This window comes from Populus euphratica, unplaced genomic scaffold, assembly GCF_000495115.2.
Source record: "Populus euphratica unplaced genomic scaffold, PopEup_1.0 scaffold1876.1, whole genome shotgun sequence".
In the NCBI taxonomy this organism is placed as follows: Eukaryota; Viridiplantae; Streptophyta; class Magnoliopsida; order Malpighiales; family Salicaceae; genus Populus; species Populus euphratica.
Window position 1 is genome coordinate 16,384 of NW_011501717.1, and position 14,962 is coordinate 31,345.

The 14,962-nt window shown below is 33.7% G+C and overlaps 1 protein-coding gene and 1 pseudogene across 1 annotated transcript in view; both read left to right on the forward strand.

The window, feature by feature from the left end:
- LOC105118320 (plant intracellular Ras-group-related LRR protein 6-like) overlaps positions 1-3,226 on the forward strand; it is a 9,182-nt gene extending 5,956 nt beyond the window's left edge. Inside the window, exons 3-4 of the mRNA XM_011016243.1 lie at positions 2,390-2,442; positions 3,081-3,226. Coding sequence (XP_011014545.1) covers positions 2,390-2,442; positions 3,081-3,226 — 199 coding nt within the window. The remainder of the gene's footprint in view (positions 1-2,389; positions 2,443-3,080) is intronic.
- Positions 2,208-12,715, forward strand: LOC105118318 (uncharacterized membrane protein At1g06890-like; annotated as a pseudogene).
- The last annotated feature ends 2,247 nt before the right edge of the window (positions 12,716-14,962 follow it).

Genomic DNA, 14,962 nt, shown 5'->3' on the forward strand with positions numbered 1-14,962 from the left:
GGTCCGGCGGCGGCGGAGGTGGTGGTGGAGGTTAGGTTTTGGGATTCGGGTTTGGGAGCCATTTTGTGGAGTTTGATGATAGAAGTGTTGAATCGTTTGATTTTGTCGAGGTTTTGAGAAGTTTTGTTTGTGTTGGAGGTTTAAGAGGTTTGTTGTCGGGGCTGGGGTTATCCTAGTACTGGTTAGGGACTGACCTAATCTGATCAATTTGATCTTGTTGGATCCATGACCAATAACAATGTGCTTGGTTGGATTGGGATTAGATTGAGCAATTGTACTCAAATATATTTAAAGGTGAATTTATTTTTATATAATAAGTTATTTTTTTAATTTGTTATTATATTAAAAACTTAACATATATTTAAGTGTAAATTTATTATTTCTTACAAAAAAAGATATTATTTAAGCTATTATTGTGCTATTAATTTTCATCTAAATCATATTTTAATATTTTTTTTTATATAACTAAGATAACACCTTCCTAGCACTTCTATATTTATCCAAAATATCCTCATTATTATTTTAGTAATTATAAACATAATTATTTATATTATTTAAAATTATCCTAATAATTTGTTATTTCTCTACTATCAAAGCCTTTTCATATATCTTTAACATTATTTATCAGGACTGTAAGTGCAATATGTTCTAGATAGATTTTCATAGCCCATTTAAATACCTTATCACCAATTGTTCTTTCCATTTTTTCCAAATAATTCCTTACTAATAATTGAAATAATTCATCTATATAATTGTTAATAGATTTATTTTTTTGTTTCAATGTGTTGAGCTATTGATAGAAGGTTCATGCATAACCAAAAAAAAAAGTATTAATTCATCTTTTTCTTTTATCTCTTTTCAATCATTAATTCTTGATTTTTCTTACATTTCTTGTATTCTTTATAACTATTCCAGTGGGCAGAAACCTTTACCCCTTTAATATGATCATAGTTAATTCAACTTATATGTTTTAAAATATTTTTATACTAAAAATATCATTTCAACATTGATCAATTAATCCGTGAACTTTTTCTTTTATAAAACTATTTTAAAATCAAAAATTTTAATTTAAAATAAAAAATCTTTATGATGTTCTACTCAATTGAAAAACTACCTCCTCTTAAACAGGTTCTTACTATTGGCTTGAGAGATTACCTCCTCTTGAACGAGTTTTTGGTACTGGCTAAGAACTTATAATCATTGATACATAACGTTTTTAAAAAAGATTATTTTTAAAAAATTCCTTTAGGATTTTTTTTTTAATTTTCAAGTTTGTCTAGACTTGTTTTTTGGTTTGTTTAAAAAGTTGTAAACTTTTTGAAAGGTAAACAACTTGAAAAGAAAAATTAAAGTTCCTATGTGATTCTTTCTTAAAAAAAGATTTGTGTTCTCGTTGCCTTTCTTATTTGGTTTTAGTCTGTATCAATTGGCATTAAACCTAAAAGATTTATGGTGGTTAAGATAAAAATAATGGTCATGAAATAATTAATGCTTGTGCAAAAAAGATGTTGTGTTTCAATCTCAATAAACAAATATTCAAAAATTGATAATAAAAGATATGTAAGAATAAATTACAAAATTAAGTTGTTAGTAGTGATAAAGGTATAAAGAGAAATTGAAGAATTATCTCATCAATTAATAAAATACATAAAAAAAGAGTAATTATATATTTATAACCAATTATGAGAGCCTATTTTAAAGGCACAAGGATAGTAACTTGTTGATGAAAATAAATATTATGAAGATTTTAATGATTTTATATATGATGATATAGATTAATATTTTATATTAATTTATGATGTTTATTTTAAAAATAACTATATTTATAATGATATTATATATATAATGACAAAAATGGAATTGATTATTTTATTGGAGGACTAATTTTTTCAACCCAAAAAGAATGATGGGGAAGGTTTTTAAGAAAAAATATTTTTATGTTTTTCTATTTAATTTAGTAAATTAAATAATATATTTAATATTTTTTTTATTTTTTTTAATATATATAGATTGATTCTAAAATTTATTTAAAAGGTAAAATTATAAATTAAATATTTCAATAATAAAAATTATAAATTAGAGTTTGTGTTTGATATGTTTTTCAGTGTGAATCACTCTCTTTGTTTTTTTTTTTCTGTTAATAATAAAATAAAATTTGTGTTTTGGCACTTGAATTGCTTGTTCAAGGGTGCTACTCTTTCATAGTTATCAAAAACTAGAAAATGGGCTCTTTAGTTTTTGAGGTCTTATTGAGTACTAGAAAATGGTAGCAATTTGGACTGAAAACACTGAGGAAATTGAGCTCTTTAGTGCTTTGTTCAAGAAAGAATCAAACGAAGAAAAAAGAAAGATGCTCTATAGTCATGAAGTTTTGAATTTTTTTGGTGAGGAAAGATGTGAGGAAGATACTCAAGAGGAAAGACAGTGATGCTGGTGAAAGAGGTAAGCTTTTTTTGAAGAATTTCTTGAGACCCCATTTCTTTATTTTGTTTAAATTTCTCAAAGTTTAGTTCTTTCTTTCATTTGCATTGCTGCGTATCACTAGGTTTATCAGTTTAGCTTGCGTCAGTGAGATTCTAGCTAGAATTCTCTAATATGTTCTTTGTTTGGATGTAAATTTTACTCTATTTTGTTGAATTTGCATTGCCGCGTGTCACCAGGTTGGTTTTTCTTGGATATTCTCTCCTGGGTTATAGCTCTTTAACTTTGATAAAGTAGTGGTTAATTTTGGTTTTTATTTAATTAATTTCAGAAAGATAAAGCAATTTTTTTTTGCCTTTGAATGAAGGGAGAGTTGGCTGCCCAGTTGCTCAAAAATGGGATTTTTCTCATTATATATGTGTCTTCCACTGGCAACTTTAAATATTAGTGATTTTTTTCTTTGTTATTGAGAGGGATTAATCAAACCATTATTCTACTCAAACATGCTAGTTAATTTGTTATCTTATTAACAAGAGGTGATTACTTTCCTCATTGGCTAGTGACTTTCTGTGTAAACCGTGAAGGCTTTTTTTCAATTACTTGTCTTCTTTGATGTGGCTGAGTGACCTGCATTTTCATTTGTGTACTTATCAATGCAGGAAGAGCTTTAGAAGAATTACGGTCTTCTTTATTTAGCAGATTTCACTTGTCTGAAAGCACGAAGCGACAACAATTATGTGGCCTTGTCATTGCTCTTACGTTCAATTTTCTAGTTGCTATTGGTATTATTTTCATGAACAAATAGGTTTGTCTTCTAACCTTTGTAAATGCATATTGTGTAGTTTTAACTGCTTTTGTTATTGCTTCAAGTTGCGGTTTCTTTGAGTTTACTTGATTTGCCTCTTTTTTTTTTTTTTATGGTAGGTGCTTCAAGGAGTTGGCTTCCATTTTCCTATATGTCTTAGTTTTATTCACTATGCACTAAGTTGGGCACTGATGGCTATTATAAAAGCTTTTTCTGTGCTCCCTGCATCTCCTCCATCAAAATCTTCTCATTTATCTCTATTCATTCTTGGCTTTGTTATGTCTCTCTCTACTGGCCTAGCTAATGTTAGCCTGAAATACAATAGGTTAGATATTCATTTCCTATTTTCCACAGCTTTGTTGTCCTGTTCAAAGTTTTGTGTTTGATATGTTTCATGTTTTGTTACAGTGTTGGATTCTATCAGATGGCTAAGATTTCTGTTACACCTTCGATTGTTTTAGTAGAATTTATATGGTTTAAAAAGAGAGTTTCTTTTTGCAAGGTAAGTTTTGGCTCATGTATGTCTATGGTGCACTTCCATATGAAAATAAGCTATTATGATGACAGAACAGTCTGAATTAGAAAGCATTGGTATTATTGAGGTCTTATTGAGTACTAGGAAGTGGTAGCAATTTGGACTGAAAACACTGAGGAAATTGAGCTCTTTAGTGCTTTGTTCAAGAAAGAATCAAACGAAGAAAAAAGAAAGATGCTCTATAGTCGTGAAGTTTTGAATTTTTTGGTGAGGAAAGATGTGAGGAAGATACTCAAGAGGAAAGACAGTGATGCTGGTGAAAGAGGTAAGCTTTTTTTGAAGAATTTCTTGAGACCCCATTTCTTTATTTTGTTTAAATTTCTCAAAGTTTAGTTCTTTCTTTCATTTGCATTGCTGCGTATCACTAGGTTTATCAGTTTAGCTTGCGTCAGTGAGATTCTAGCTAGAATTCTCTAATATGTTCTTTGTTTGGATGTAAATTTTACTCTATTTTGTTGCAATTGTTGCCTTTTGGAGTGCCAGGTTGGTTTTTCTTGGATATTCTCTTCTGGGTTATAGCTCTTTAACTTTGATAAAGTAGTGGTTAATTTTGGTTTTTATTTAATTAATTTCAGAAAGATAAAGCAATTTTTTTTTGCCTTTGAATGAAGGGAGAGTTGGCTGCCCAGTTGCTCAAAAATGGGATTTTTCTCATTACATATGTGCCTTCCACTAGCAACTTTAAATATTAGTGATTTTTTTCTTTGTTATTGAGAGGGATTAATCAAACCATTATTCTACTCAAACATGCTAGTTAGTTTGTTATCTTGTTAACAAGAGGTGATTGCTTTCCTCATTGGCTAGTGGCTTTCTGTATAAACCGTGGAGGCTTTTTTTCAATTGCTTGTCTTCTTTGATGTGGCTGATTGACCTGCATTTTCATTTATGTACTTATCAATGCAGGAAGAGCTTTAGAAGAATTGCGGTCTTTTTTGTTTAGCAGATTTCGCTCGTCTGAAAGCGCGAAGTGACACGAACAACAATTATGTGGCCCTGTCATTGCTCTTACGTTCAATTTTCTGGTTGCTATTGGTATTATTTTCATGAACAAATGGGTTTGTCTTCTAACCTTTGTAAATGCATATTATGTAGTTTTAACTGCTTTTGTTATTGCTCCAAGTAGCTATTTCTTTGAGTTTACTTGATTTGCCTCTTTTTTTTTTATGGCAGGTGCTTCAAGGAGTTGGCTTCCATTTTCCTATTTGTCTTAGTTTTATTCACTATGCACTAAGCTGGGCACTGATGGCTATTATAAAAGCTTTTTCTGTGCTCCCTGCATCTCCTCCATCAAAATCTTCTCATTTATCTCTATTCATTCTTGGCTTTGTTATGTCTCTCTCTACTGGCCTAGCTAATGTTAGCCTGAAATACAATAGGTTAGATATTCATTTCCTATTTTCCACAGCTTTGTTGTCCTGTTCAAAGTTTTGTGTTTGATATGTTTCATGTTTTGTTACAGTGTTGGATTCTATCAGATGGCTAAGATTTCTGTTACACCTTCGATTGTTTTAGCAGAATTTATATGGTTTAAAAAGATAATTTCTTTTTCCAAGGTAAGTTTTGGCTCATGTATGTCTATGGTGCGCTTCCATATGAAAATAAGCTTTCTATTTTGTTGTGATGACAGAACAGTCTGAATTAGAAGGCATTGGTATTTTTCATTTTCATTTTCAACTGTTTGATTCATGGGAGAAAGGCTATTCATGTAAGAACTAGGTGTTTTATAATTTTGATCTGCACACTAAGTGTCTGGTAAAGCATGAACATGGACTTCTACATGGATAGCATTTTGAGTTTCACTGTATTCAGGACAAGGGTTTATCAATGAACATTAATTTTGTATTTGTATCTTGGGCCTCGAAAGTGGACTCACTCATAAATGCTTTGGTCATATATCATTGTTACCTTTATGAGATTGAAATCTACTTTAATAGTTGATTTGAATGGAAGGGATTTCAAAGAGTGAATGCTGAAAGTTGTGTTTTCCTCTTGTAAATATCTTCTACTTAAGCCTTGTATTTTGAGACGTGGAACCTCAAACCACATATTTGGATATGAATTGATCTTTATACCCATTCCGTTACTTCTAAAATACCCATTGAAGGATTACACTTGCACCCTCTAGGAGGAAAAAAGACTTGAAGAGTTAATTACTAGTTTTGTTTATTTTTTGAAGTCACGCAACATCTTTTATTGAGTCAAATACAATAGTTTTCAGTGCATATAAATGTCTTTGTAAATTGATTCTGGAAGTTTCCTTGCACATGGCATTTTTATCAAGTGGGACCTGATGTGCGTGTAGAATGACTAATTTCTGCAAATAACTTAAGTTGACACTGGCCTTGGGTTCTTATATGAAATCTTCCAGGTGGTTGCACTTACAGTTGTGTCTATTGGTGTTGCCGTGGCTACAGTAACTGATTTGCAATTCAGTCTCTTTGGTGCTTGTGTAGCACTAGCTTGGATAATTCCTAGTGCAGTCAACAAGATTCTATGGTCTACTCTGCAACAGCAGGATAACTGGACAGCCTTGGCGTAAGTTACCTTATCTAAAAATTTTCCTTGTAACATTCCTTATTTTCATTTTTGTACCACCAAATAGCTTTCACATCTTACTTGACTTGTGAAATCGATGAGCAGGTTAATGTGGAAGACTACACCAATTATGCTGTTTTTCCTGGCTTCATTGATTCCTTTCTTAGACCCCCCAGGTGTCTTCTCCTATGACTGGAACTTCAGAAACACAGCACTTATTCTCATGTCTGCTCTTCTTGGCTTTTTGCTTCAGTGGTCTGGTGCTTTGGCACTTGGGTGAGTGAGTTATCTTCATTCTTTTTAACTATTACAGAACTTTGTTCATGGTTTCCAGTGATGTATTTTCAACCTCTCAATTGCTGCATGTCACCTGGTATTTCTAGCTATAGGATATGAGGAGGTTAGTCAATTTAGGACATCAAGATATAAAATGACTCTTAAGGAACAAAGATCATAATCATTCTATATCATTATTGAAATGTTCTAAAATCAAGTTGGTCCAGAGAAGGTTTCTCATTATAATATACAACTTCCTTTGTGTACAGTATTATAGAATCTGCACTGGTAAATTTACTATGGCAGAAAAGAATAAAAATAAAACAGTTTGTATAATTAGATATGAAAAATTATAATAATTGCACCCAGAACTACTAAATTAAAGAATAAGGATTTTTGTTATTTTAATTTGTCCAAAATGTTATCAGAATGCTTTGCTGATTGGTATAACATTATTTTCTAAGGTTTAGACATCAAATATTTCGATAACTGTACTTCAGCTGATGCATTTGACCTAAAAACATATGCTAAGTGCTTTTTATTAGATCGTGTTCTGTAATTTCTTGAGATGAAAGATAAAACAAGGAGTATCATGTTTTCGGTGGGTACATATAAGACCAAAAATGGGAAGGGGGAGGGGTTGGGATAGAGGAGAAAAAGTGTAGAAGATTCTAGTAGAAATCCTGGAAGTAGTGTCTCAAATTTTAGAAAACTTCATGTTGACCTGGTCCTTTTACATCACTTAAAGGATTGTGTCTCTGGCACTTTCACATGCCTAATGACTTTTTGGTTAGTCCTGACTCTTAATAGTAAATGCCTCAACATAACTCCCCTTGTTCTATGTCGCTACACGACATTGGGCGACGCCTCCATTCCTTTTTTTTGTTTGTTTTTTTTAAAACAAAAGGAATTTAATTTTTATTTGATTGAGGGAAATAAAGATTTTATTGGAGTCGCCATCTAGTAATTTGAGGGAACTAGAAATCCAAAATTGGACACTGGTCCCAAAGATTCGGGTACTGGGTTAGTTATGATTAAGGGAAGGTAGACACTACCTTTAAAACATCCTTTCAGAAAAAGGTGACCTTTACTTGTGTGTTTTTCTTATCTAATTCAAATGCTATTATATTTTGAGCTTATTTGTAAATTTTTTAACATGGTTAACGTCGGTCCCTAAAAATAGAAGACACGTTAAAAATGACATCAGTCCCTAAAATTAGGAGACTTTGTCTAAAATGTCGACGTTTATCCCTAAAAAGGAGAGTTACGTCTAATTTACCAAAATAAATAATAATAGACATAATCCATATTTGGTATTTAATTTGTTTTTGACATCGGTCCTTTTCTGTAAATAAAAGAGACGTGTCGACAAATAATATTTATTTTATAAAATAAAAATTATTTTGATATCATTCACAAATAGATATATCAATTCTTGAAAATTGGGCTTTTGACCCATGAACAGTGATATGATAAAAATGGGTGTTGAACCCGCGTTGTTATTTATTTTTGTTTATTTTTGTTTTTTTTCACATGCAAAAATTTACAAGTATTTATATATAAAAATATCATAAAATATCATAGAAAATTACTTGAGTACCCTTGTATATGTAAAAGACTGAAATACCCTCGGATTTATCGAAAATTTACAAAAATGCCGGAAATGGGAGATCGGCGGAGAGAGAGAGAATCGCAGGCGAGAGGAGAGAGAAGCTCTGGGTTTGGATCTTGTGTGGACGAGTGTATGGTGCACTCGTGCGTCTGAAGGCTGTGAACTGCTGGATCTCGGATGAACAGATCGTGCGGCTGTGATTCGTTTGATCTTCAAGTTGATCGGACGGTCAGGATTGAATGGTCTACGATCTGGTGTGGCGCGGTGTACCGAGTGCTCGGTATACCTGCTGACGTGGCGCAACCAGATCGAAGGGAAGATTATTTGAGCGGCTGAGATTGATTTGGGTTTTAATCTGGTGTAGTAAAGCCTATTGTATCCTAAGAAATCAAAAGCTCAGATCTAAATACTATTAGATCTAACGGTTGGGATATTTTTGATATTTTTCAATTTATTAAAAAAAAATTAATATCTTACTAGGGTACAGAAAAAATATAAAAAAATGAATAGTACCAAATAGTAACCCAAACAGTAATTCCGAATTCACAATTACAAATACAAAATGAATTTTTTATCTTTCTTTTCTCCCTTGTGTCTTGAATTCATTTGTTATTTATGGCCAATGAATTCAGAAAATTGTTAAGATTTTCAACTTCCATCTATTACTATTTGTCTTATTATTTATAATAATACTAAATAATAATATAATAATACTAAATAATAATAATAATATTTATTTATAGGGATAAAAATTAAAAATTCAAATCAGTATTATAAAAAGTTTTTCATTCGCTAAAAATTAATTTTAAATTACAAAAAAAACTTTTTTATACGGGTATCAACTCGGTGGACCGGGTTTTTTGACCCAAAAATACCAGTTTTGACAAAAATAATCCGAAACTCATTTTTTATCGCGGTCGGCATGGTGGGACCCGTAATAACCCGGTGGACTCGGTTTTGACCCGAAACAGCCCGAAACTCATTTTTCATCCCGGTCGACATGGTGGGACCCGTATTGACCTGGTGGACTCGGTTTTGACCCGAAACAGCCCGAAACTCATTTTTCATCCCGGTCGACATGGTGGGACCCGTATTGACCTGGTGGACTCGGTTTTGACCGAAAATGATGGTTTTGACTCGAAACAGCTCGAAATTCATTTTTCATCCCGGTCAACATGGTGGGACCCGTATTGACCCGGTGGACTCGGTTTTGACCCGAAACAGCCCGAAACTCATTTTTCATTAGGATCGACATGGTGGGACCCGTATTGACCCGGTGGACTCGGTTTTGACCCGAAACAGCCCGAAACTCATTTTTCATTACGATCGACATGGTGGGACCCGTATTGACCCGATGGACTCGGTTTTGACAGAAAATGACGGTTTTGACCCGAAACGTTCTGAAACTCATTTTTCATCCCGGTCGACATCGTTTAACCCGTATTGACCTGGTGGACTCGGTTTTGACAGAAAATGACGGTTGACTCGAGAAAATATATTTTAAACTCTTTTTTTTTCTTTTTTTATTTATTATATTTTTTTGTCATGAATAATAAGATAAAATAACATTCCTAAAAATTTTTAGTGAATCCAAAATTGGATTACAACATTCTATATGACCATAACACAACTCACATGCTTCGCATGCATGTATATTAAAACGAATTCTCTTTTCTTTAGATAAGAGAATGCTTATTACATTGAAATTACAGTTCTTTAAAATTAGATAATATCGAAAGGGCCAAGCCTATGATGCTAGAACATGTGGTTGTTAGGTTATATGATGTCATTATGACTTCCTGAGGGTGCACAGAATGGAATTCCTATTGAAGATTTGAGAAATATAAGTCAAATGAGGATTTTGAAATGAGATTAGCTCTTGAATGTTCTCACTACCTATTGTCTGGTGCGAAACCTATGTGAAAGTAAAGCAAAATCTGCTTGTGGTTGTGCCATCATGGGATTGAATATGAACTTGACTTGCTAATGCGCTTAAAAAGTGGGCTAATGATGACAAAGATAAGTGAGAAATAAGATGGCAATTTTGATTTGTGAAATAAGATTCTTGGTTACCAGAGAAAGGTTTCATATTGCAAGGAATGGCTTGTGCCAAGAAAGCTTCCAGGTATACCTTGAGTTGAAATTTAACAAAATCCAAGAGGATGTGCTTTATGTAGCTAGATTTGGTTGGTTGAGAAGCAGTATCTTAATAAAGAAATAGAAATATAGCTAGATTTGGTTGGTTGAGAAGCAGTATCTTAATAAAGAAATAGAAATTATAGCTGAGACGCGAATGTTAGGACATGCTTTGAAACAATAAATGACTACATAATTAATGAATACATGCATGAGGAGTTAGGTGGTTCCTATTTAGATACCAAAGGGAAGGTATCTAAAATGGGTTGCCACTTCCAATTCAGACCTATGGATATGTAGGTGATCATGTGTTATACCATTCAAGTAATAGGAGTGAAGAATGGAAGGAATAAACCAAAAACAATACAACATAATTGAATATAGGAAAAGGATCCATATAACCAGTTCTAAACCTTTTCCTAGTCTGTAAATGGGTGCTGGGCCAGTTGGTTAAGCTCTGTTCTAATTCTAATCGAGTTGTTAGTCTCTGTGTCCTAACTTACACCTTGTTATTATAGTGACAACATATGACTTTAAAATTTTAGCAGACCATTAAATGCTTTGGCTCATTGGTTATGATTACACAGTTGGATTGGGAAGCCATTGATCTCGGAATGGTATAATAAGCATCACATCATTGTTGGTAGTTTGAAGAATGGTTAATGTGTTTTTCAATAGAGTTGATGAGGGCTAAATTTCTCCTTTGACACTAGAAGCCTTTTCCTTTTTCTTCAATTTTGTTGTAGAGAAGAGTACCATGTGATAATAGTTACGTTGTTGTGCCTTCAGAATCTAATGGGAGGATTGAATAAAGACACAAAAACTGAAAAGCTAGGGGCAGCATTGATTTAATCGGGAGAATAGGTGAGGTGAATCTCAAAACACAGACAAATTCTATGAAATATGCACTCTTATAGTAAGTTAATAAAATTCCTAACCCACCCCTTCACATCATTGGATAATTCATGATTAATTTTTTAAAGCATGTTAAATCTGTGAAATTCATGGACCGGCCACTTCTATTAGTAGGATTAACAGGCTAAAATTATGTGTATGCTCTTATTGACCTTGGATTTCAAAGAATCATCATCCCCAAACCAGCTCAAGACTACTACTGAATTCTGACCAGATATCTACTGCTTGACTACAACCAAGAAAACAAGAACTCTACACTGTGAATTGTCTTTAAGCTGAGAGAAAATATGTTTTACTTCTGTTTATATTTGTATAGATTAACTTACATTTTATAAATTCTATAGCTAGGGTTTGTTAGCTATGAGGTGTTAGAGAGTAATACAAAAATATTTTTAGGCCTCTTCTAACCGGTTAAGTTTTTAAGTTGAGATGATATTTTTGATATAATATCAGAGTTTTAATGATAAAAAGATAATGAAAACTCTCATTAAGGATGTCAAAATAGGCGGTCTTAAAAATAATTGGTACCTGCTTGAGAATTTAGATCATTAGTGGGTCCAATGAGAGCAAGGTTGATAGTGAACTGATTTCTATCACGAAAAAAGTAAATAATGCAAAGGGTACCTACTGTAAGGTGCAAGTAAAAGAGAACGAGAGTAGGTTATAAGTTGACTATTCTGGGAAGAGAGAAAAAAGAAAGACAACTTTTCCCTCTTGAAAATCTTTAAAGCACTCTTTAACAATTATCCCTGAAAACCTCCCTATAAAATCCCACCTCTCCTTTTTCAACCCTTAAGCTGCTCACCTAAAGAACAATCAAACCACTTTTTTTATGCTAATTGCTAATATTTTCATATTGTTGTGTTAATATTTTCATATTGTTGTGTGCTTTGTTAAGCTTACTGTATCCTTGTTCATAAAAGATGAGACTAGAACTAACTTGAACCATGGAACGCTGCAGCTATGTCTTTAAACTAATATTATTTTAATCTTAAGATGAAGTTATGATTAGTATGTTGAGTTAGATGTTTGGTTCTCATTCATTTCATCTCATTTACTTTTCAGGGCGACATCTGCTATTTCTCATGTTGTTCTTGGTCAATTCAAAACATGTGTTGTGCTTCTTGGAAATTACTACATATTTGGCTCCTATCCAGGAGCGACCAGTATATGCGGGGCATTGACGGCTATTGGAGGCATGTCTTGTTACACATACCTCAATATATGCAACCCAAAACCACAAACAGGAAAATTATCTCCTGGAAAGTCTTCCACACAATCCAGATCGAGTAAAGAAAATGGAGATGGCCATGATGGCTATGGGGGGGGATCTGTGTAGTTCATCTCTGTGACAATGGCTTATCAGCTAGCATGTGACAACAGATTTTTTCATTAACCCTAGGTGTCGCTTCATCTGCATTTGTTTCTGGGTTAGAATTTGCTAATTTAATGGATCGTGGTGCTCTCTATTTAAGTTTCCCAAGAGGACTAGTAGATTAGTCAACTGACCAAAAATTTGAATCAAACAATCTGAAGGGCTTGAGTAGATGCTGTTGATGCTTTGCTGCTCGTAACAATTGTGAAATCACCCTAACATTGTTGACAAAATCAACAATGTTTTGTCAACAATGTTAAGCACAAATTTGTCAACAATGTTAGGCACCAATTTGTCAACAATGTTAGGCATAAATTTGGTGCCACCTACCTTGCCCTTGTCTTTTGCATGGATGTTTGCCTATAAATAGGCAATGCATCCAAGCATTATAGACACACCACAAGGGAGAAGAAGAGAGGGTGAGGAGAGAATAATCCTACAAAATTGTGAGGTATTTGTGAGATAGTAAGTGAGGTGTTTTCTCCTAATAATAGAGAGATTTTTGTTGTTCTCCTATTATTAGAGAGAAGTTGTATTCCCACATTACTTAGTAAAATCCTTCTATACTTGCCCGTGGATGTAGCCAAATTGGGTGAACCACGTAAATTCTTGTGTGTCGTTTCTCATTTTAACTTATCCCTTACCTTTTGTCTTGTCGGGTTTGCATGCCAGCATCCTAACAGTGGTATCAGAGCCTCCTGGTTGGTGTTGTTAATACACAAAAATTATTCGTGTATACGGTTACTATTCACCTATACGACACTATTCACCTATATGGCACTATTCATCCATACGGTACTGTTCACATACGTTGCTGTTGGCGTATATAGAAAGTCAGTGCGGTGATTAAATATAGTCTAGGAAGTTCTGTCTAAGGAGATTGGGTTTTCAGCGAGACCGTTTGTGACCCTTCCAATCTTTCCTGGGAACTTACTTAGTGAAGTATTATTCACATGATACTATTTCTATATACGTTACAGATCTGTGAAACGGTGATAGTTGAATAGATCTTGGTGAATACAATGGCAGCAAAGTACGAGATTGAGAGGTTTAATGGGAGCAATTTCTCATTGTGGAAAATGAGAATTAAGACAATCTTAAGGAAAGATAATTGCTTGGCAGCAATTGGGGATCGGCCCGCGGAGATCACTGATGATGCAAAATAGAATGAGATGGATAGCAATGCTATTGCTAACATACATTTAGCATTAGCCGATGAAGTATTATCAAGTGTGGCGGAGAAGAAAACAGCTAAGGAGATATGAGAGACTCTAACAAAGCTATACGAGTCCAAGTCTTTGCACAATAAGATTTTCTTAAAGCGGAGACTTTATACCTTTCGAATGGCAGAAACCACATCGGTGACTGATCATATCAACACAATAAGAACTCTATTTTCACAACTCACTACATTGGGTCAGCAAATAGAGGAAAATGAACGTGCAGAGCTTCTACTTCAAAGTCTTCCTGATTCGTATGATCAACTCATTATCAACTTGACAAATAATATCCTCTCAGATTATCTAGTCTTCGATGATGTTGCAGCCGCTATCTTGGAAGAAGAAAATAGGCGCAGAAACAAAAAAGACAAATAGTTCAAACCAAGCAAAGACATTATTGGTGTCAAGAGGAAGATCAACGGAGCGTGGCTTTAGTGGGAGTCAAAGGCAGGGGAGGTCCAAATCAAGAAGTAAGAAGGCTGTGAAATGCTACAACTGTGGCAAAAAGGGGCACTTCAAAAAGGATTGTTGGTTTAAAAAGGGTATAGAGAATTCTGCAGAGTCATCAAAATCTCAAGGGTGTGTTGCGAGTACCTCAGAAGATGGAGATGTTTTATATAGTGAAGCAGCGACAATCTCTACAGATACAGAAGAGCTCACTGAGGTCTGGCTAATGGATTTAGGAGCAACATGGCATATGACTCCTAATCGAGATTGGTTCCATACATATAAACCTATCTCTGGAGGTAAAGTGTTCATGGGTGATAATCATGCTTTAGAGATTGTCGGCATTGGCACCATCAAATTGAAGATGTATGATGGCTTAATTCGTAGTATTTCAGAAGTGTGACATGTGAAAGACTTAAAGAAGAATCTTTTGTCTATAGGATAATTTGATAGTCTTGGCTGTAAGATCCGAACAGACAATGGAATTATGAAAATCATTAAAGGAGCGCTGGTGGTTTTAAAGGCAAGAAAGACAGTTGCAAATGTATTTGCATTAATGGGAGAAACACATCATGAGGCAGAAGCGTCAATCGCATCAACCAGTCCTGCAGAAGAGAAGATGATGATGTGGCATAAAAAACTAGGTCACATGTCAGAAAAAGATTTAAAGGTTCTCTCTGATCAA